The following is a 22,632-nucleotide window of genomic DNA, read 5'->3' on the forward strand; positions in this document are numbered from 1 at the left end:
GATGTTTCTCTTTAGCTGCAAAATATTTGATTGACCAAGTTAAACATATGGTAAATCTCATGTCTCTTAGTGGTCAGACAGCCAGCAGGAAGGGATGTGGTGTTTTTGCTGGATGGATCTGATGCTACTAGAAGTGGATTCCCAGCTATGAGAGACTTTGTCCAAAAACAAGTAGACACACTCAGTGTGGATGATGGCAAAGACCGTGTGTCGGTTGTTCAGTACAGCAGCGATCCAGCCGTCCAGTTCTATCTGAACACTTACACCACAAAAAGAGAGGTCCTTGACAGTGTCAGAGGTTTGAGGCACAAAGGCGGACGACCCCTCAACACTGGAGCAGCTCTCCGGTACTTGAGGGATAACGTCTTCACGGCCTCTGCCGGAAGCAGGCGGCCCTCAGGAGTTCCGCAGGTCCTAATATTGATCACTGGTGGAAGATCATTTGACAGTATTGATGAACCAGCCTCTGCTCTCAAACAGCTGGGTGTCTTGACCATTGCAATTGGAACCCGAGGCTCTGACCCCAGAGAACTTCAGACCATAACTGGCGAGCCCAGTCATGCTGTATCTGTGTCTGAGTTCACTGACCTTCCCAATGTTCAAGAACAGCTCTCTTCTGTAATGAGCACAGTGCCAATGAGGGTCACACCTTTGACCCCAACAGTAACTGGTAAGAACATGACCCATCTTCAAAGTCCAGTATCATTGTAGGAAACAGTGTGAAAAGAAATCATTTGGTTTTGCTGTGTTTAATCAGCCAGTGGATTGTTTTTCCTTTTTTTTTGTTCTGTTTTCGTTTTTGTTTTTTTTTATAAAATAGTTGTGGTTGTAAAGAAAGAGTTCACTTTTACCATGGTGCTTTTTAGCTGCAAAATATTTGATTGACCAAGTTAAACATATGGTAAATCTCATGTCTCTTAGTGGTCAGACAGCCAGCAGGAAGGGATGTGGTGTTTTTGCTGGATGGATCTGATGCTACTAGAAGTGGATTCCCAGCTATGAGAGACTTTGTCCAAAAACAAGTAGACACACTCAGTGTGGATGATGGCAAAGACCGTGTGTCGGTTGTTCAGTACAGCAGCGATCCAGCCGTCCAGTTCTATCTGAACACGTACACCACAAAAAGAGAGGTCCTTGACAGTGTCAGAGGTTTGAGGCACAAAGGCGGACGACCCCTCAACACTGGAGCAGCTCTCCGGTACTTGAGGGATAACGTCTTCACGGCCTCTGCCGGAAGCAGGCGGCCCTCAGGAGTTCCGCAGGTCCTAATATTGATCACTGGTGGAAGATCATTTGACAGTATTGATGAACCAGCCTCTGCTCTCAAACAGCTGGGTGTCTTGACCATTGCAATTGGAACCCGAGGCTCTGACCCCAGAGAACTTCAGACCATAACTGGCGAGCCCAGTTATGCTCTATCTGTGTCTGAACTTACTGACCTACCCAAAGTGCAACAGCAACTTGAGTCCTCTGTGGAAGCTGCAGTTTTTGAAGTCACCCCAGAATTACCAACCGTAATTGGTACGTTGTCAGACACATCCTGTTGCTTGCTCCAAAAGTTATTAATTTTAGCTACAGTGAGGAAAAGCAAATAAATGAATGTGATGTGTGTATAGGTTTTTTGTGCATTTCAAACCAGTTGGTAGCATGCTGTGGTCTTTCTAAAACAGAAGTAGGCCAGGCTAGTGTTGTTAAAATATTAGTGTGCCAGTGAAAGATAATCTCACAAGCTTTGTGAAAGGTTTTCATTTTTTTGTCCTACTGTCTTTTCTCAGCTTCACGTGACAGAAAAGATATTGTATTCCTTCTGGATGGTTCTGATGGCACAAGGAATGGCTTTCCTGCCATGCGTGATTTTGTAGAGAGAGTGGTGGAGAAAATCAATGTGGGAGAAAACAAAGACCATGTCTCTGTGGTCCAGTACAGCAGAGAACCAGAGGTCCATTTCTATCTGAACACATATACCACAAGGGAGGATGTGGTGGACTCGGTCAGAGGGCTTAGACACAGAGGAGGAAGACCCCTAAACACTGGGGCAGCTCTCCAATACGTCAGAGACAACGTCTTTACAAACTCCTCTGGAAGTAGACGCCTGCAGGGTGTCCCACAGATATTGATCTTACTAACTGGGGGAAGGTCTTTTGACAATGTAGATAGCCCAGCCTCAGCTCTCAAACAGCAGGGCATTTATGTGATTGGCATTGGAACTAGGACCTCAGATGCTAGAGAGCTGCAGAAAATATCATATGAGCCCAGTTATGCTCTGTCAGTGTCCGAGTTCACTGACCTTCCCAGTGTCCAAGAACAGCTCTCTTCTGTAATGAGCAAAGTGATAGTGAGGGCCACGCCCATGACACCAACAGTGACCGGTAAGAACGTGACTCCTTTGTAATCTCCAGTATCATAGTAGGAAACAGTGTGAAAAGAAACCAAATGTGATTTGCTGTGTTCAGTTAGCTAGTGGATTGTCTTTTTTTTTTTTTTAAATAGTTGTGCTTGCGAAGAAAGAGTTCAATTTCAAGATGTTTCTCTTTAGCTGCAAAATATTTGATTGACCAAGTTAAACATATGGTAAATCTCATGTCTCTTAGTGGTCAGACAGCCAGCAGGAAGGGATGTGGTGTTTTTGCTGGATGGATCTGATGCTACTAGAAGTGGATTCCCAGCTATGAGAGACTTTGTCCAAAAACAAGTAGACACACTCAGTGTGGATGATGGCAAAGACCGTGTGTCGGTTGTTCAGTACAGCAGCGATCCAGCCGTCCAGTTCTATCTGAACACGTACACCACAAAAAGAGAGGTCCTTGACAGTGTCAGAGGTTTGAGGCACAAAGGCGGACGACCCCTCAACACTGGAGCAGCTCTCCGGTACTTGAGGGATAACGTCTTCACGGCCTCTGCCGGAAGCAGGCGGCCCTCAGGAGTTCCGCAGGTCCTAATATTGATCACTGGTGGAAGATCATTTGACAGTATTGATGAACCAGCCTCTGCTCTCAAACAGCTGGGTGTCTTGACCATTGCAATTGGAACCCGAGGCTCTGACCCCAGAGAACTTCAGACCATAACTGGCGAGCCCAGTCATGCTGTATCTGTGTCTGAGTTCACTGACCTTCCCAATGTTCAAGAACAGCTCTCTTCTGTAATGAGCACAGTGCCAATGAGGGTCACACCTTTGACCCCAACAGTAACTGGTAAGAACATGACCCATCTTCAAAGTCCAGTATCATTGTAGGAAACAGTGTGAAAAGAAATCATTTGGTTTTGCTGTGTTTAATCAGCCAGTGGGTTGTTTTTCCTTTTTTTTTGTTCTGTTTTCGTTTTTGTTTTTTTTATAAAATAGTTGTGGTTGTAAAGAAAGAGTTCACTTTTACCATGGTGATTTTTAGCTGCAAAATATTTGATTGACCAAGTTAAACATATGGTAAATCTCATGTCTCTTAGTGGTCAGACAGCCAGCAGGAAGGGATGTGGTGTTTTTGCTGGATGGATCTGATGCTACTAGAAGTGGATTCCCAGCTATGAGAGACTTTGTCCAAAAACAAGTAGACACACTCAGTGTGGATGATGGCAAAGACCGTGTGTCGGTTGTTCAGTACAGCAGCGATCCAGCCGTCCAGTTCTATCTGAACACGTACACCACAAAAAGAGAGGTCCTTGACAGTGTCAGAGGTTTGAGGCACAAAGGCGGACGACCCCTCAACACTGGAGCAGCTCTCCGGTACTTGAGGGATAACGTCTTCACGGCCTCTGCCGGAAGCAGGCGGCCCTCAGGAGTTCCGCAGGTCCTAATATTGATCACTGGTGGAAGATCATTTGACAGTATTGATGAACCAGCCTCTGCTCTCAAACAGCTGGGTGTCTTGACCATTGCAATTGGAACCCGAGGCTCTGACCCCAGAGAACTTCAGACCATAACTGGCGAGCCCAGTTATGCTCTATCTGTGTCTGAACTTACTGACCTACCCAAAGTGCAACAGCAACTTGAGTCCTCTGTGGAAGCTGCAGGTTTTGAAGTCACCCCAGAATTACCAACCGTAATTGGTACGTTGTCAGACACATCCTGTTGCTTGCTCCAAAAGTTATTAATTTTAGCTACAGTGAGGAAAAGCAAATAAATGAATGTGATGTGTGTATAGGTTTTTTGTGCATTTCAAACCAGTTGGTAGCATGCTGTGGTCTTTCTAAAACAGAAGTAGGCCAGGCTAGTGTTGTTAAAATATTAGTGTGCCAGTGAAAGATAATCTCACAAGCTTTGTGAAAGGTTTTCATTTTTTTGTCCTACTGTCTTTTCTCAGCTTCACGTGACAGAAAAGATATTGTATTCCTTCTGGATGGTTCTGATGGCACAAGGAATGGCTTTCCTGCCATGCGTGATTTTGTAGAGAGAGTGGTGGAGAAAATCAATGTGGGAGAAAACAAAGACCATGTCTCTGTGGTCCAGTACAGCAGAGAACCAGAGGTCCATTTCTATCTGAACACATATACCACAAGGGAGGATGTGGTGGACTCGGTCAGAGGGCTTAGACACAGAGGAGGAAGACCCCTAAACACTGGGGCAGCTCTCCAATACGTCAGAGACAACGTCTTTACAAACTCCTCTGGAAGTAGACGCCTGCAGGGTGTCCCACAGATATTGATCTTACTAACTGGGGGAAGGTCTTTTGACAATGTAGATAGCCCAGCCTCAGCTCTCAAACAGCAGGGCATTTATGTGATTGGCATTGGAACTAGGACCTCAGATGCTAGAGAGCTGCAGAAAATATCATATGAGCCCAGTTATGCTCTGTCAGTGTCCGAGTTCACTGACCTTCCCAGTGTCCAAGAACAGCTCTCTTCTGTAATGAGCAAAGTGATAGTGAGGGCCACGCCCATGACACCAACAGTGACCGGTAAGAACGTGACTCCTTTGTAATCTCCAGTATCATAGTAGGAAACAGTGTGAAAAGAAACCAAATGTGATTTGCTGTGTTCAGTTAGCTAGTGGATTGTCTTTTTTTTTTTTTTAAATAGTTGTGCTTGCGAAGAAAGAGTTCAATTTCAAGATGTTTCTCTTTAGCTGCAAAATATTTGATTGACCAAGTTAAACATATGGTAAATCTCATGTCTCTTAGTGGTCAGACAGCCAGCAGGAAGGGATGTGGTGTTTTTGCTGGATGGATCTGATGCTACTAGAAGTGGATTCCCAGCTATGAGAGACTTTGTCCAAAAACAAGTAGACACACTCAGTGTGGATGATGGCAAAGACCGTGTGTCGGTTGTTCAGTACAGCAGCGATCCAGCCGTCCAGTTCTATCTGAACACGTACACCACAAAAAGAGAGGTCCTTGACAGTGTCAGAGGTTTGAGGCACAAAGGCGGACGACCCCTCAACACTGGAGCAGCTCTCCGGTACTTGAGGGATAACGTCTTCACGGCCTCTGCCGGAAGCAGGCGGCCCTCAGGAGTTCCGCAGGTCCTAATATTGATCACTGGTGGAAGATCATTTGACAGTATTGATGAACCAGCCTCTGCTCTCAAACAGCTGGGTGTCTTGACCATTGCAATTGGAACCCGAGGCTCTGACCCCAGAGAACTTCAGACCATAACTGGCGAGCCCAGTCATGCTGTATCTGTGTCTGAGTTCACTGACCTTCCCAATGTTCAAGAACAGCTCTCTTCTGTAATGAGCACAGTGCCAATGAGGGTCACACCTTTGACCCCAACAGTAACTGGTAAGAACATGACCCATCTTCAAAGTCCAGTATCATTGTAGGAAACAGTGTGAAAAGAAATCATTTGGTTTTGCTGTGTTTAATCAGCCAGTGGGTTGTTTTTCCTTTTTTTTTGTTCTGTTTTCGTTTTTGTTTTTTTTATAAAATAGTTGTGGTTGTAAAGAAAGAGTTCACTTTTACCATGGTGATTTTTAGCTGCAAAATATTTGATTGACCAAGTTAAACATATGGTAAATCTCATGTCTCTTAGTGGTCAGACAGCCAGCAGGAAGGGATGTGGTGTTTTTGCTGGATGGATCTGATGCTACTAGAAGTGGATTCCCAGCTATGAGAGACTTTGTCCAAAAACAAGTAGACACACTCAGTGTGGATGATGGCAAAGACCGTGTGTCGGTTGTTCAGTACAGCAGCGATCCAGCCGTCCAGTTCTATCTGAACACGTACACCACAAAAAGAGAGGTCCTTGACAGTGTCAGAGGTTTGAGGCACAAAGGCGGACGACCCCTCAACACTGGAGCAGCTCTCCGGTACTTGAGGGATAACGTCTTCACGGCCTCTGCCGGAAGCAGGCGGCCCTCAGGAGTTCCGCAGGTCCTAATATTGATCACTGGTGGAAGATCATTTGACAGTATTGATGAACCAGCCTCTGCTCTCAAACAGCTGGGTGTCTTGACCATTGCAATTGGAACCCGAGGCTCTGACCCCAGAGAACTTCAGACCATAACTGGCGAGCCCAGTTATGCTCTATCTGTGTCTGAACTTACTGACCTACCCAAAGTGCAACAGCAACTTGAGTCCTCTGTGGAAGCTGCAGGTTTTGAAGTCACCCCAGAATTACCAACCGTAATTGGTACGTTGTCAGACACATCCTGTTGCTTGCTCCAAAAGTTATTAATTTTAGCTACAGTGAGGAAAAGCAAATAAATGAATGTGATGTGTGTATAGGTTTTTTGTGCATTTCAAACCAGTTGGTAGCATGCTGTGGTCTTTCTAAAACAGAAGTAGGCCAGGCTAGTGTTGTTAAAATATTAGTGTGCCAGTGAAAGATAATCTCACAAGCTTTGTGAAAGGTTTTCATTTTTTTGTCCTACTGTCTTTTCTCAGCTTCACGTGACAGAAAAGATATTGTATTCCTTCTGGATGGTTCTGATGGCACAAGGAATGGCTTTCCTGCCATGCGTGATTTTGTAGAGAGAGTGGTGGAGAAAATCAATGTGGGAGAAAACAAAGACCATGTCTCTGTGGTCCAGTACAGCAGAGAACCAGAGGTCCATTTCTATCTGAACACATATACCACAAGGGAGGATGTGGTGGACTCGGTCAGAGGGCTTAGACACAGAGGAGGAAGACCCCTAAACACTGGGGCAGCTCTCCAATACGTCAGAGACAACGTCTTTACAAACTCCTCTGGAAGTAGACGCCTGCAGGGTGTCCCACAGATATTGATCTTACTAACTGGGGGAAGGTCTTTTGACAATGTAGATAGCCCAGCCTCAGCTCTCAAACAGCAGGGCATTTATGTGATTGGCATTGGAACTAGGACCTCAGATGCTAGAGAGCTGCAGAAAATATCATATGAGCCCAGTTATGCTCTGTCAGTGTCCGAGTTCACTGACCTTCCCAGTGTCCAAGAACAGCTCTCTTCTGTAATGAGCAAAGTGATAGTGAGGGCCACGCCCATGACACCAACAGTGACCGGTAAGAACGTGACTCCTTTGTAATCTCCAGTATCATAGTAGGAAACAGTGTGAAAAGAAACCAAATGTGATTTGCTGTGTTCAGTTAGCTAGTGGATTGTCTTTTTTTTTTTTTTAAATAGTTGTGCTTGCGAAGAAAGAGTTCAATTTCAAGATGTTTCTCTTTAGCTGCAAAATATTTGATTGACCAAGTTAAACATATGGTAAATCTCATGTCTCTTAGTGGTCAGACAGCCAGCAGGAAGGGATGTGGTGTTTTTGCTGGATGGATCTGATGCTACTAGAAGTGGATTCCCAGCTATGAGAGACTTTGTCCAAAAACAAGTAGACACACTCAGTGTGGATGATGGCAAAGACCGTGTGTCGGTTGTTCAGTACAGCAGCGATCCAGCCGTCCAGTTCTATCTGAACACGTACACCACAAAAAGAGAGGTCCTTGACAGTGTCAGAGGTTTGAGGCACAAAGGCGGACGACCCCTCAACACTGGAGCAGCTCTCCGGTACTTGAGGGATAACGTCTTCACGGCCTCTGCCGGAAGCAGGCGGCCCTCAGGAGTTCCGCAGGTCCTAATATTGATCACTGGTGGAAGATCATTTGACAGTATTGATGAACCAGCCTCTGCTCTCAAACAGCTGGGTGTCTTGACCATTGCAATTGGAACCCGAGGCTCTGACCCCAGAGAACTTCAGACCATAACTGGCGAGCCCAGTTATGCTCTATCTGTGTCTGAACTTACTGACCTACCCAAAGTGCAACAGCAACTTGAGTCCTCTGTGGAAGCTGCAGGTTTTGAAGTCACCCCAGAATTACCAACCGTAATTGGTACGTTGTCAGACACATCCTGTTGCTTGCTCCAAAAGTTATTAATTTTAGCTACAGTGAGGAAAAGCAAATAAATGAATGTGATGTGTGTATAGGTTTTTTGTGCATTTCAAACCAGTTGGTAGCATGCTGTGGTCTTTCTAAAACAGAAGTAGGCCAGGCTAGTGTTGTTAAAATATTAGTGTGCCAGTGAAAGATAATCTCACAAGCTTTGTGAAAGGTTTTCATTTTTTTGTCCTACTGTCTTTTCTCAGCTTCACGTGACAGAAAAGATATTGTATTCCTTCTGGATGGTTCTGATGGCACAAGGAATGGCTTTCCTGCCATGCGTGATTTTGTAGAGAGAGTGGTGGAGAAAATCAATGTGGGAGAAAACAAAGACCATGTCTCTGTGGTCCAGTACAGCAGAGAACCAGAGGTCCATTTCTATCTGAACACATATACCACAAGGGAGGATGTGGTGGACTCGGTCAGAGGGCTTAGACACAGAGGAGGAAGACCCCTAAACACTGGGGCAGCTCTCCAATACGTCAGAGACAACGTCTTTACAAACTCCTCTGGAAGTAGACGCCTGCAGGGTGTCCCACAGATATTGATCTTACTAACTGGGGGAAGGTCTTTTGACAATGTAGATAGCCCAGCCTCAGCTCTCAAACAGCAGGGCATTTATGTGATTGGCATTGGAACTAGGACCTCAGATGCTAGAGAGCTGCAGAAAATATCATATGAGCCCAGTTATGCTCTGTCAGTGTCCGAGTTCACTGACCTTCCCAGTGTCCAAGAACAGCTCTCTTCTGTAATGAGCAAAGTGATAGTGAGGGCCACGCCCATGACACCAACAGTGACCGGTAAGAACGTGACTCCTTTGTAATCTCCAGTATCATAGTAGGAAACAGTGTGAAAAGAAACCAAATGTGATTTGCTGTGTTCAGTTAGCTAGTGGATTGTCTTTTTTTTTTTTTTAAATAGTTGTGCTTGCGAAGAAAGAGTTCAATTTCAAGATGTTTCTCTTTAGCTGCAAAATATTTGATTGACCAAGTTAAACATATGGTAAATCTCATGTCTCTTAGTGGTCAGACAGCCAGCAGGAAGGGATGTGGTGTTTTTGCTGGATGGATCTGATGCTACTAGAAGTGGATTCCCAGCTATGAGAGACTTTGTCCAAAAACAAGTAGACACACTCAGTGTGGATGATGGCAAAGACCGTGTGTCGGTTGTTCAGTACAGCAGCGATCCAGCCGTCCAGTTCTATCTGAACACTTACACCACAAAAAGAGAGGTCCTTGACAGTGTCAGAGGTTTGAGGCACAAAGGCGGACGACCCCTCAACACTGGAGCAGCTCTCCGGTACTTGAGGGATAACGTCTTCACGGCCTCTGCCGGAAGCAGGCGGCCCTCAGGAGTTCCGCAGGTCCTAATATTGATCACTGGTGGAAGATCATTTGACAGTATTGATGAACCAGCCTCTGCTCTCAAACAGCTGGGTGTCTTGACCATTGCAATTGGAACCCGAGGCTCTGACCCCAGAGAACTTCAGACCATAACTGGCGAGCCCAGTTATGCTCTATCTGTGTCTGAACTTACTGACCTACCCAAAGTGCAACAGCAACTTGAGTCCTCTGTGGAAGCTGCAGTTTTTGAAGTCACCCCAGAATTACCAACCGTAATTGGTACGTTGTCAGACACATCCTGTTGCTTGCTCCAAAAGTTATTAATTTTAGCTACAGTGAGGAAAAGCAAATAAATGAATGTGATGTGTGTATAGGTTTTTTGTGCATTTCAAACCAGTTGGTAGCATGCTGTGGTCTTTCTAAAACAGAAGTAGGCCAGGCTAGTGTTGTTAAAATATTAGTGTGCCAGTGAAAGATAATCTCACAAGCTTTGTGAAAGGTTTTCATTTTTTTGTCCTACTGTCTTTTCTCAGCTTCACGTGACAGAAAAGATATTGTATTCCTTCTGGATGGTTCTGATGGCACAAGGAATGGCTTTCCTGCCATGCGTGATTTTGTAGAGAGAGTGGTGGAGAAAATCAATGTGGGAGAAAACAAAGACCATGTCTCTGTGGTCCAGTACAGCAGAGAACCAGAGGTCCATTTCTATCTGAACACATATACCACAAGGGAGGATGTGGTGGACTCGGTCAGAGGGCTTAGACACAGAGGAGGAAGACCCCTAAACACTGGGGCAGCTCTCCAATACGTCAGAGACAACGTCTTTACAAACTCCTCTGGAAGTAGACGCCTGCAGGGTGTCCCACAGATATTGATCTTACTAACTGGGGGAAGGTCTTTTGACAATGTAGATAGCCCAGCCTCAGCTCTCAAACAGCAGGGCATTTATGTGATTGGCATTGGAACTAGGACCTCAGATGCTAGAGAGCTGCAGAAAATATCATATGAGCCCAGTTATGCTCTGTCAGTGTCCGAGTTCACTGACCTTCCCAGTGTCCAAGAACAGCTCTCTTCTGTAATGAGCAAAGTGATAGTGAGGGCCACGCCCATGACACCAACAGTGACCGGTAAGAACGTGACTCCTTTGTAATCTCCAGTATCATAGTAGGAAACAGTGTGAAAAGAAACCAAATGTGATTTGCTGTGTTCAGTTAGCTAGTGGATTGTCTTTTTTTTTTTTTAAATAGTTGTGCTTGCGAAGAAAGAGTTCAATTTCAAGATGTTTCTCTTTAGCTGCAAAATATTTGATTGACCAAGTTAAACATATGGTAAATCTCATGTCTCTTAGTGGTCAGACAGCCAGCAGGAAGGGATGTGGTGTTTTTGCTGGATGGATCTGATGCTACTAGAAGTGGATTCCCAGCTATGAGAGACTTTGTCCAAAAACAAGTAGACACACTCAGTGTGGATGATGGCAAAGACCGTGTGTCGGTTGTTCAGTACAGCAGCGATCCAGCCGTCCAGTTCTATCTAAACACTTACACCACAAAAAGAGAGGTCCTTGACAGTGTCAGAGGTTTGAGGCACAAAGGCGGACGACCCCTCAACACTGGAGCAGCTCTCCGGTACTTGAGGGATAACGTCTTCACGGCCTCTGCCGGAAGCAGGCGGCCCTCAGGAGTTCCGCAGGTCCTAATATTGATCACTGGTGGAAGATCATTTGACAGTATTGATGAACCAGCCTCTGCTCTCAAACAGCTGGGTGTCTTGACCATTGCAATTGGAACCCGAGGCTCTGACCCCAGAGAACTTCAGACCATAACTGGCGAGCCCAGTCATGCTGTATCTGTGTCTGAGTTCACTGACCTTCCCAATGTTCAAGAACAGCTCTCTTCTGTAATGAGCACAGTGCCAATGAGGGTCACACCTTTGACCCCAACAGTGACTGGTAAGAACACAACCCATCTTCAAAGTCCAGTATCATTGTAGGAAACAGTGTGAAAAGAAATCATTTGGTTTTGCTGTGTTTAATCAGCCAGTGGATTGTTTTTCCTTTTTTTTTGTTCTGTTTTCGTTTTTGTTTTTTTTATGAAATAGTTGTGGTTGTAAAGAAAGAGTTCACTTTTACCATGGTGCTTTTTAGCTGCAAAATATTTGATTGACCAAGTTAAACATATGGTAAATCTCATGTCTCTTAGTGGTCAGACAGCCAGCAGGAAGGGATGTGGTGTTTTTGCTGGATGGATCTGATGCTACTAGAAGTGGATTCCCAGCTATGAGAGACTTTGTCCAAAAACAAGTAGACACACTCAGTGTGGATGATGGCAAAGACCGTGTGTCGGTTGTTCAGTACAGCAGCGATCCAGCCGTCCAGTTCTATCTGAACACGTACACCACAAAAAGAGAGGTCCTTGACAGTGTCAGAGGTTTGAGGCACAAAGGCGGACGACCCCTCAACACTGGAGCAGCTCTCCGGTACTTGAGGGATAACGTCTTCACGGCCTCTGCCGGAAGCAGGCGGCCCTCAGGAGTTCCGCAGGTCCTAATATTGATCACTGGTGGAAGATCATTTGACAGTATTGATGAACCAGCCTCTGCTCTCAAACAGCTGGGTGTCTTGACCATTGCAATTGGAACCCGAGGCTCTGACCCCAGAGAACTTCAGACCATAACTGGCGAGCCCAGTTATGCTCTATCTGTGTCTGAACTTACTGACCTACCCAAAGTGCAACAGCAACTTGAGTCCTCTGTGGAAGCTGCAGTTTTTGAAGTCACCCCAGAATTACCAACCGTAATTGGTACGTTGTCAGACACATCCTGTTGCTTGCTCCAAAAGTTATTAATTTTAGCTACAGTGAGGAAAAGCAAATAAATGAATGTGATGTGTGTATAGGTTTTTTGTGCATTTCAAACCAGTTGGTAGCATGCTGTGGTCTTTCTAAAACAGAAGTAGGCCAGGCTAGTGTTGTTAAAATATTAGTGTGCCAGTGAAAGATAATCTCACAAGCTTTGTGAAAGGTTTTCATTTTTTTGTCCTACTGTCTTTTCTCAGCTTCACGTGACAGAAAAGATATTGTATTCCTTCTGGATGGTTCTGATGGCACAAGGAATGGCTTTCCTGCCATGCGTGATTTTGTAGAGAGAGTGGTGGAGAAAATCAATGTGGGAGAAAACAAAGACCATGTCTCTGTGGTCCAGTACAGCAGAGAACCAGAGGTCCATTTCTATCTGAACACATATACCACAAGGGAGGATGTGGTGGACTCGGTCAGAGGGCTTAGACACAGAGGAGGAAGACCCCTAAACACTGGGGCAGCTCTCCAATACGTCAGAGACAACGTCTTTACAAACTCCTCTGGAAGTAGACGCCTGCAGGGTGTCCCACAGATATTGATCTTACTAACTGGGGGAAGGTCTTTTGATAATGTAGATAGCCCAGGCTCAGCTCTCAAACAGCAAGGCATTTATGTGATTGGCATTGGAACTAGGACCTCAGATGCTAGAGAGCTGCAGAAAATATCATATGAGCCCAGTTATGCTCTGTCAGTGTCCGAGTTCACTGACCTTCCCAGTGTCCAAGAACAGCTCTCTTCTGTAATGAGCAAAGTGATAGTGAGGGCCACGCCCATGACACCAACAGTGACCGGTAAGAACGTGACTCCTTTGTAATCTCCAGTATCATGGTAGGAAACAGTGTGAAAAGAAACCAAATGTGATTTGCTGTGTTCAGTTAGCTAGTGGATCTTTTTTTTTTTACAAAATAGTTGTGCTTGCGAAGAAAGAGTTCAATTTCAAGATGTTTCTCTTTAGCTGCAAAATATTTGATTGACCAAGTTAAACATATGGTAAATCTCATGTCTCTTAGTGGTCAGACAGCCAGCAGGAAGGGATGTGGTGTTTTTGCTGGATGGATCTGATGCTACTAGAAGTGGATTCCCAGCTATGAGAGACTTTGTCCAAAAACAAGTAGACACACTCAGTGTGGATGATGGCAAAGACCGTGTGTCGGTTGTTCAGTACAGCAGCGATCCAGCCGTCCAGTTCTATCTGAACACGTACACCACAAAAAGAGAGGTCCTTGACAGTGTCAGAGGTTTGAGGCACAAAGGCGGACGACCCCTCAACACTGGAGCAGCTCTCCGGTACTTGAGGGATAACGTCTTCACGGCCTCTGCCGGAAGCAGGCGGCCCTCAGGAGTTCCGCAGGTCCTAATATTGATCACTGGTGGAAGATCATTTGACAGTATTGATGAACCAGCCTCTGCTCTCAAACAGCTGGGTGTCTTGACCATTGCAATTGGAACCCGAGGCTCTGACCCCAGAGAACTTCAGACCATAACTGGCGAGCCCAGTTATGCTCTATCTGTGTCTGAGTTCACTGACCTTCCCAATGTTCAAGAACAGCTCTCTTCTGTAATGAGCACAGTGCCAATGAGGGTCACACCTTTGACCCCAACAGTAACTGGTAAGAACATGACCCATCTTCAAAGTCCAGTATCATTGTAGGAAACAGTGTGAAAAGAAATCATTTGGTTTTGCTGTGTTTAATCAGCCAGTGGATTGTTTTTCCTTTTTTTTTTTGTTCTGTTTTCGTTTTTGTTTTTTGTATAAAATAGTTGTGGTTGTAAAGAAAGAGTTCAATTTTACCATGGTGCTTTTTAGCTGCAAAATATTTGATTGACCAAGTTAAACATATGGTAAATCTCATGCCTCTTAGTGGTCAGACAGCCAGCAGGAAGGGATGTGGTGTTTTTGCTGGATGGATCTGATGCTACTAGAAGTGGATTCCCAGCTATGAGAGACTTTGTCCAAAAACAAGTAGACACACTCAGTGTGGATGATGGCAAAGACCGTGTGTCGGTTGTTCAGTACAGCAGAGAACCAGAGGTCCATTTCTATCTGAACACATATACCACAAGGGAGGATGTGGTGGACTCGGTCAGAGGGCTTAGACACAGAGGAGGAAGACCCCTAAACACTGGGGCAGCTCTCCAATACGTCAGAGACAACGTCTTTACAAACTCCTCTGGAAGTAGACGCCTGCAGGGTGTCCCACAGATATTGATCTTACTAACTGGGGGAAGGTCTTTTGACAATGTAGATAGCCCAGCCTCAGCTCTCAAACAGCAGGGCATTTATGTGATTGGCATTGGAACTAGGACCTCAGATGCTAGAGAGCTGCAGAAAATATCATATGAGCCCAGTTATGCTCTGTCAGTGTCCGAGTTCACTGACCTTCCCAGTGTCCAAGAACAGCTCTCTTCTGTAATGAGCAAAGTGATAGTGAGGGCCACGCCCATGACACCAACAGTGACCGGTAAGAACGTGACTCCTTTGTAATCTCCAGTATCATGGTAGGAAACAGTGTGAAAAGAAACCAAATGTGATTTGCTGTGTTCAGTTAGCTAGTGGATCTTTTTTTTTTTACAAAATAGTTGTGCTTGCGAAGAAAGAGTTCAATTTCAAGATGTTTCTCTTTAGCTGCAAAATATTTGATTGACCAAGTTAAACATATGGTAAATCTCATGTCTCTTAGTGGTCAGACAGCCAGCAGGAAGGGATGTGGTGTTTTTGCTGGATGGATCTGATGCTACTAGAAGTGGATTCCCAGCTATGAGAGACTTTGTCCAAAAACAAGTAGACACACTCAGTGTGGATGATGGCAAAGACCGTGTGTCGGTTGTTCAGTACAGCAGCGATCCAGCCGTCCAGTTCTATCTGAACACGTACACCACAAAAAGAGAGGTCCTTGACAGTGTCAGAGGTTTGAGGCACAAAGGCGGACGACCCCTCAACACTGGAGCAGCTCTCCGGTACTTGAGGGATAACGTCTTCACGGCCTCTGCCGGAAGCAGGCGGCCCTCAGGAGTTCCGCAGGTCCTAATATTGATCACTGGTGGAAGATCATTTGACAGTATTGATGAACCAGCCTCTGCTCTCAAACAGCTGGGTGTCTTGACCATTGCAATTGGAACCCGAGGCTCTGACCCCAGAGAACTTCAGACCATAACTGGCGAGCCCAGTCATGCTGTATCTGTGTCTGAGTTCACTGACCTTCCCAATGTTCAAGAACAGCTCTCTTCTGTAATGAGCACAGTGCCAATGAGGGTCACACCTTTGACCCCAACAGTGACTGGTAAGAACATGACCCATCTTCAAAGTCCAGTATCATTGTAGGAAACAGTGTGAAAAGAAATCATTTGGTTTTGCTGTGTTTAATCAGCCAGTGGATTGTTTTTCCCTTTTTTTTGTTCTGTTTTCGTTTTTGTTTTTTGTTTTTTTTATAAAATAGTTGTGGTTGTAAAGAAAGAGTTCAATTTTACCATGGTGCTTTTTAGCTGCAAAATATTTGATTGACCAAGTTAAACATATGGTAAATCTCATGTCTCTTAGTGGTCAGACAGCCAGCAGGAAGGGATGTGGTGTTTTTGCTGGATGGATCTGATGCTACTAGAAGTGGATTCCCAGCTATGAGAGACTTTGTCCAAAAACAAGTAGACACACTCAGTGTGGATGATGGCAAAGACCGTGTGTCGGTTGTTCAGTACAGCAGCGATCCAGCCGTCCAGTTCTATCTGAACACTTACACCACAAAAAGAGAGGTCCTTGACAGTGTCAGAGGTTTGAGGCACAAAGGCGGACGACCCCTCAACACTGGAGCAGCTCTCCGGTACTTGAGGGATAACGTCTTCACGGCCTCTGCCGGAAGCAGGCGGTCCTCAGGAGTTCCGCAGGTCCTAATATTGATCACTGGTGGAAGATCATTTGACAGTATTGATGAACCAGCCTCTGCTCTCAAACAGCTGGGTGTCTTGACCATTGCAATTGGAACCCGAGGCTCTGACCCCAGAGAACTTCAGACCATAACTGGCGAGCCCAGTCATGCTGTATCTGTGTCTGAGTTCACTGACCTTCCCAATGTTCAAGAACAGCTCTCTTCTGTAATGAGCACAGTGCCAATGAGGGTCACACCTTTGACCCCAACAGTGACTGGTAAGAACATGACCCATCTTCAAAGTCCAGTATCATTGTAGGAAACAGTGTGAAAAGAAATCATTTGGTTTTGCTGTGTTTAATCAGCCAGTGGATTGTTTTTCCCTTTTTTTTGTTCTGTTTTCGTTTTTGTTTTTTGTTTTTTTTATAAAATAGTTGTGGTTGTAAAGAAAGAGTTCAATTTTACCATGGTGCTTTTTAGCTGCAAAATATTTGATTGACCAAGTTAAACATATGGTAAATCTCATGTCTCTTAGTGGTCAGACAGCCAGCAGGAAGGGATGTGGTGTTTTTGCTGGATGGATCTGATGCTACTAGAAGTGGATTCCCAGCTATGAGAGACTTTGTCCAAAAACAAGTAGACACACTCAGTGTGGATGATGGCAAAGACCGTGTGTCGGTTGTTCAGTACAGCAGCGATCCAGCCGTCCAGTTCTATCTGAACACTTACACCACAAAAAGAGAGGTCCTTGACAGTGTCAGAGGTTTGAGGCACAAAGGCGGACGACCCCTCAACACTGGAGCAGCTCTCCGGTACTTGAGGGATAACGTCTTCATGGCCTCTGCCGGAAGCAGGCGGTCCTCAGGAGTTCCGCAGGTCCTAATATTGATCACTGGTGGAAGATCATTTGACAGTATTGATGAACCAGCCTCTGCTCTCAAACAGCTGGGTGTCTTGACCATTGCAATTGGAACCCGAGGCTCTGACCCCAGAGAACTTCAGACCATAACTGGCGAGCCCAGTTATGCTCTATCTGTGTCTGAACTTACTGACCTACCCAAAGTGCAACAGCAACTTGAGTCCTCTGTGGAAGCTGCAGTTTTTGAAGTCACCCCAGAATTACCAACCGTAATTGGTACGTTGTCAGACACATCCTATTGCTGGCTCCAAAAGTTACTAATTTCAGCTACAGTGAGGAAAAGCAAATAAATGAATGTGATGTGTGTATAGGTTTTTTGTGCATTTCAAACCAGTTGGTAGCATGCTGTGGTCTTTCTAAAACAGAAGTAGGCCAGGCTAGTGTTGTTAAAATATTAGTGTGCCAGTGAAAGATAATCTCACAAGCTTTGTGAAAGGTTTTCATTTTTTTGTCCTACTGTCTTTTCTCAGCTTCACGTGACAGAAAAGATATTGTATTCCTTCTGGATGGTTCTGATGGCACAAGGAATGGCTTTCCTGCCATGCGTGATTTTGTAGAGAGAGTGGTGGAGAAAATCAATGTGGGAGAAAACAAAGACCATGTCTCTGTGGTCCAGTACAGCAGAGAACCAGAGGTCCATTTCTATCTGAACACATATACCACAAGGGAGGATGTGGTGGACTCGGTCAGAGGGCTTAGACACAGAGGAGGAAGACCCCTAAACACTGGGGCAGCTCTCCAATACGTCAGAGACAACGTCTTTACAAACTCCTCTGGAAGTAGACGCCTGCAGGGTGTCCCACAGATATTGATCTTACTAACTGGGGGAAGGTCTTTTGATAATGTAGATAGCCCAGGCTCAGCTCTCAAAGAGCAAGGCATTTATGTGATTGGCATTGGAACTAGGACCTCAGATGCTAGAGAGCTGCAGAAAATATCATATGAGCCCAGTTATGCTCTGTCAGTGTCCGAGTTCACTGACCTTCCCAGTGTCCAAGAACAGCTCTCTTCTGTAATGAGCAAAGTGATAGTGAGGGCCACGCCCATGACACCAACAGTGACCGGTAAGAACGTGACTCCTTTGTAATCTCCAGTATCATGGTAGGAAACAGTGTGAAAAGAAACCAAATGTGATTTGCTGTGTTCAGTTAGCTAGTGGATCTTTTTTTTTTTTACAAAATAGTTGTGCTTGCGAAGAAAGAGTTCAATTTCAAGATGTTTCTCTTTAGCTGCAAAATATTTGATTGACCAAGTTAAACATATGGTAAATCTCATGTCTCTTAGTGGTCAGACAGCCAGCAGGAAGGGATGTGGTGTTTTTGCTGGATGGATCTGATGCTACTAGAAGTGGATTCCCAGCTATGAGAGACTTTGTCCAAAAACAAGTAGACACACTCAGTGTGGATGATGGCAAAGACCGTGTGTCGGTTGTTCAGTACAGCAGCGATCCAGCCGTCCAGTTCTATCTGAACACGTACACCACAAAAAGAGAGGTCCTTGACAGTGTCAGAGGTTTGAGGCACAAAGGCGGACGACCCCTCAACACTGGAGCAGCTCTCCGGTACTTGAGGGATAACGTCTTCACGGCCTCTGCCGGAAGCAGGCGGCCATCAGGAGTTCCGCAGGTCCTAATATTGATCACTGGTGGAAGATCATTTGACAGTATTGATGAACCAGCCTCTGCTCTCAAACAGCTGGGTGTCTTGACCATTGCAATTGGAACCCGAGGCTCTGACCCCAGAGAACTTCAGACCATAACTGGCGAGCCCAGTTATGCTCTATCTGTGTCTGAACTTACTGACCTACCCAAAGTGCAACAGCAACTTGAGTCCTCTGTGGAAGCTGCAGTTTTTGAAGTCACCCCAGAATTACCAACCGTAATTGGTACGTTGTCAGACACATCCTGTTGCTTGCTCCAAAAGTTATTAATTTTAGCTACAGTGAGGAAAAGCAAATAAATGAATGTGATGTGTGTATAGGTTTTTTGTGCATTTCAAACCAGTTGGTAGCATGCTGTGGTCTTTCTAAAACAGAAGTAGGCCAGGCTAGTGTTGTTAAAATATTAGTGTGCCAGTGAAAGATAATCTCACAAGCTTTGTGAAAGGTTTTCATTTTTTTGTCCTACTGTCTTTTCTCAGCTTCACGTGACAGAAAAGATATTGTATTCCTTCTGGATGGTTCTGATGGCACAAGGAATGGCTTTCCTGCCATGCGTGATTTTGTAGAGAGAGTGGTGGAGAAAATCAATGTGGGAGAAAACAAAGACCATGTCTCTGTGGTCCAGTACAGCAGAGAACCAGAGGTCCATTTCTATCTGAACACATATACCACAAGGGAGGATGTGGTGGACTCGGTCAGAGGGCTTAGACACAGAGGAGGAAGACCCCTAAACACTGGGGCAGCTCTCCAATACGTCAGAGACAACGTCTTTACAAACTCCTCTGGAAGTAGACGCCTGCAGGGTGTCCCACAGATATTGATCTTACTAACTGGGGGAAGGTCTTTTGATAATGTAGATAGCCCAGGCTCAGCTCTCAAAGAGCAAGGCATTTATGTGATTGGCATTGGAACTAGGACCTCAGATGCTAGAGAGCTGCAGAAAATATCATATGAGCCCAGTTATGCTCTGTCAGTGTCCGAGTTCACTGACCTTCCCAGTGTCCAAGAACAGCTCTCTTCTGTAATGAGCAAAGTGATAGTGAGGGCCACGCCCATGACACCAACAGTGACCGGTAAGAACGTGACTCCTTTGTAATCTCCAGTATCATGGTAGGAAACAGTGTGAAAAGAAACCAAATGTGATTTGCTGTGTTCAGTTAGCTAGTGGATCTTTTTTTTTTTTACAAAATAGTTGTGCTTGCGAAGAAAGAGTTCAATTTCAAGATGTTTCTCTTTAGCTGCAAAATATTTGATTGACCAAGTTAAACATATGGTAAATCTCATGTCTCTTAGTGGTCAGACAGCCAGCAGGAAGGGATGTGGTGTTTTTGCTGGATGGATCTGATGCTACTAGAAGTGGATTCCCAGCTATGAGAGACTTTGTCCAAAAACAAGTAGACACACTCAGTGTGGATGATGGCAAAGACCGTGTGTCGGTTGTTCAGTACAGCAGCGATCCAGCCATCCAGTTCTATCTGAACACGTACACCACAAAAAGAGAGGTCCTTGACAGTGTCAGAGGTTTGAGGCACAAAGGCGGACGACCCCTCAACACTGGAGCAGCTCTCCGGTACTTGAGGGATAACGTCTTCACGGCCTCTGCCGGAAGCAGGCTGCCATCAGGAGTTCCGCAGGTCCTAATATTGATCACTGGTGGAAGATCATTTGACAGTATTGAAGAACCAGCCTCTGCTCTCAAACAGCTGGGTGTCTTGACCATTGCAATTGGAACCCGAGGCTCTGACCCCAGAGAACTTCAGACCATAACTGGCGAGCCCAGTCATGCTGTATCTGTGTCTGAGTTCACTGACCTACCCAATGTTCAAGAACAGCTCTCTTCTGTAATGAGCACAGTGCCAATGAGGGTCACACCTTTGACCCCAACAGTGACTGGTAAGAACATGACCCATCTTCAAAGTCCAGTATCATTGTAGGAAACAGTGTGAAAAGAAATCATTTGGTTTTGCTGTGTTTAATCAGCCAGTGGATTGTTTTTTCTTTTTTCTTGTTCTGTTTTCGTTTTTGTTTTTTCTTTTTTTTTACAAAATAGTTGTGGTTGTAAAGAAAGAGTTCAATTTTACCATGGTGCTTTTTAGCTGCAAAATATTTGATTGACCAAGTTAAACATATGGTAAATCTCATGTCTCTTAGTGGTCAGACAGCCAGCAGGAAGGGATGTGGTGTTTTTGCTGGATGGATCTGATGCTACTAGAAGTGGATTCCCAGCTATGAGAGACTTTGTCCAAAAACAAGTAGACACACTCAGTGTGGATGATGGCAAAGACCGTGTGTCGGTTGTTCAGTACAGCAGCGATCCAGCCGTCCAGTTCTATCTGAACACGTACACCACAAAAAGAGAGGTCCTTGACAGTGTCAGAGGTTTGAGGCACAAAGGCGGACGACCCCTCAACACTGGAGCAGCTCTCCGGTACTTGAGGGATAACGTCTTCACGGCCTCTGCCGGAAGCAGGCGGCCATCAGGAGTTCCGCAGGTCCTAATATTGATCACTGGTGGAAGATCATTTGACAGTATTGATGAACCAGCCTCTGCTCTCAAACAGCTGGGTGTCTTGACCATTGCAATTGGAACCCGAGGCTCTGACCCCAGAGAACTTCAGACCATAACTGGCGAGCCCAGTTATGCTCTATCTGTGTCTGAACTTACTGACCTACCCAAAGTGCAACAGCAACTTGAGTCCTCTGTGGAAGCTGCAGTTTTTGAAGTCACCCCAGAATTACCAACCGTAATTGGTACGTTGTCAGACACATCCTGTTGCTTGCTCCAAAAGTTATTAATTTTAGCTACAGTGAGGAAAAGCAAATAAATGAATGTGATGTGTGTATAGGTTTTTTGTGCATTTCAAACCAGTTGGTAGCATGCTGTGGTCTTTCTAAAACAGAAGTAGGCCAGGCTAGTGTTGTTAAAATATTAGTGTGCCAGTGAAAGATAATCTCACAAGCTTTGTGAAAGGTTTTCATTTTTTTGTCCTACTGTCTTTTCTCAGCTTCACGTGACAGAAAAGATATTGTATTCCTTCTGGATGGTTCTGATGGCACAAGGAATGGCTTTCCTGCCATGCGTGATTTTGTAGAGAGAGTGGTGGAGAAAATCAATGTGGGAGAAAACAAAGACCATGTCTCTGTGGTCCAGTACAGCAGAGAACCAGAGGTCCATTTCTATCTGAACACATATACCACAAGGGAGGATGTGGTGGACTCGGTCAGAGGGCTTAGACACAGAGGAGGAAGACCCCTAAACACTGGGGCAGCTCTCCAATACGTCAGAGACAACGTCTTTACAAACTCCTCTGGAAGTAGACGCCTGCAGGGTGTCCCACAGATATTGATCTTACTAACTGGGGGAAGGTCTTTTGATAATGTAGATAGCCCAGGCTCAGCTCTCAAAGAGCAAGGCATTTATGTGATTGGCATTGGAACTAGGACCTCAGATGCTAGAGAGCTGCAGAAAATATCATATGAGCCCAGTTATGCTCTGTCAGTGTCCGAGTTCACTGACCTTCCCAGTGTCCAAGAACAGCTCTCTTCTGTAATGAGCAAAGTGATAGTGAGGGCCACGCCCATGACACCAACAGTGACCGGTAAGAACGTGACTCCTTTGTAATCTCCAGTATCATGGTAGGAAACAGTGTGAAAAGAAACCAAATGTGATTTGCTGTGTTCAGTTAGCTAGTGGATCTTTTTTTTTTACAAAATAGT

At 45.2% G+C, this 22,632-nt stretch overlaps 5 protein-coding genes across 5 annotated transcripts in view; all 5 read left to right on the forward strand.

Annotated features, from left to right (window-relative positions):
- The window catches only part of LOC308409588 (collagen alpha-3(VI) chain-like), a 112,630-nt gene that overhangs the window by 42,856 nt on the left and 47,142 nt on the right, over positions 1-22,632 (forward strand).
- On the forward strand, positions 148-4,912 carry LOC308409859 (collagen alpha-3(VI) chain-like; the record flags this gene model as incomplete). The annotated part of the gene is made up of 6 exons (XM_080902860.1): positions 148-670; positions 922-1,521; positions 1,776-2,369; positions 2,592-3,191; positions 3,442-4,041; positions 4,296-4,912. The coding sequence occupies 6 exons, from the start codon at positions 148-150 to the stop codon at positions 4,910-4,912; spliced, it is 3,534 nt and encodes a 1,177-aa protein (XP_080758986.1).
- LOC308409860 (collagen alpha-3(VI) chain-like) lies at positions 5,189-10,772 on the forward strand (the record flags this gene model as incomplete). The annotated part of the gene is made up of 7 exons (XM_080902861.1): positions 5,189-5,711; positions 5,962-6,561; positions 6,816-7,409; positions 7,632-8,231; positions 8,486-9,079; positions 9,302-9,901; positions 10,156-10,772. The coding sequence occupies 7 exons, from the start codon at positions 5,189-5,191 to the stop codon at positions 10,770-10,772; spliced, it is 4,128 nt and encodes a 1,375-aa protein (XP_080758987.1).
- On the forward strand, positions 11,048-13,291 carry LOC308409861 (collagen alpha-3(VI) chain-like; the record flags this gene model as incomplete). Its single annotated transcript, XM_080902862.1, has 3 exons — positions 11,048-11,570; positions 11,821-12,420; positions 12,675-13,291. 3 exons carry the CDS (start codon positions 11,048-11,050, stop codon positions 13,289-13,291), a joined length of 1,740 nt encoding a protein of 579 aa, XP_080758988.1.
- On the forward strand, positions 13,565-22,537 carry LOC308409862 (collagen alpha-3(VI) chain-like; the record flags this gene model as incomplete). The annotated part of the gene is made up of 11 exons (XM_080902863.1): positions 13,565-14,087; positions 14,340-14,939; positions 15,159-15,758; positions 16,016-16,615; positions 16,873-17,472; positions 17,727-18,320; positions 18,541-19,140; positions 19,395-19,988; positions 20,209-20,808; positions 21,067-21,666; positions 21,921-22,537. The coding sequence occupies 11 exons, from the start codon at positions 13,565-13,567 to the stop codon at positions 22,535-22,537; spliced, it is 6,528 nt and encodes a 2,175-aa protein (XP_080758989.1).

The sequence above is a fragment of the Rhamphochromis sp. 'chilingali' genome, assembly GCF_963969265.1.
Source record: "Rhamphochromis sp. 'chilingali' genome assembly, chromosome: 14".
Classification (NCBI taxonomy): Eukaryota; Metazoa; Chordata; class Actinopteri; order Cichliformes; family Cichlidae; genus Rhamphochromis; species Rhamphochromis sp. 'chilingali'.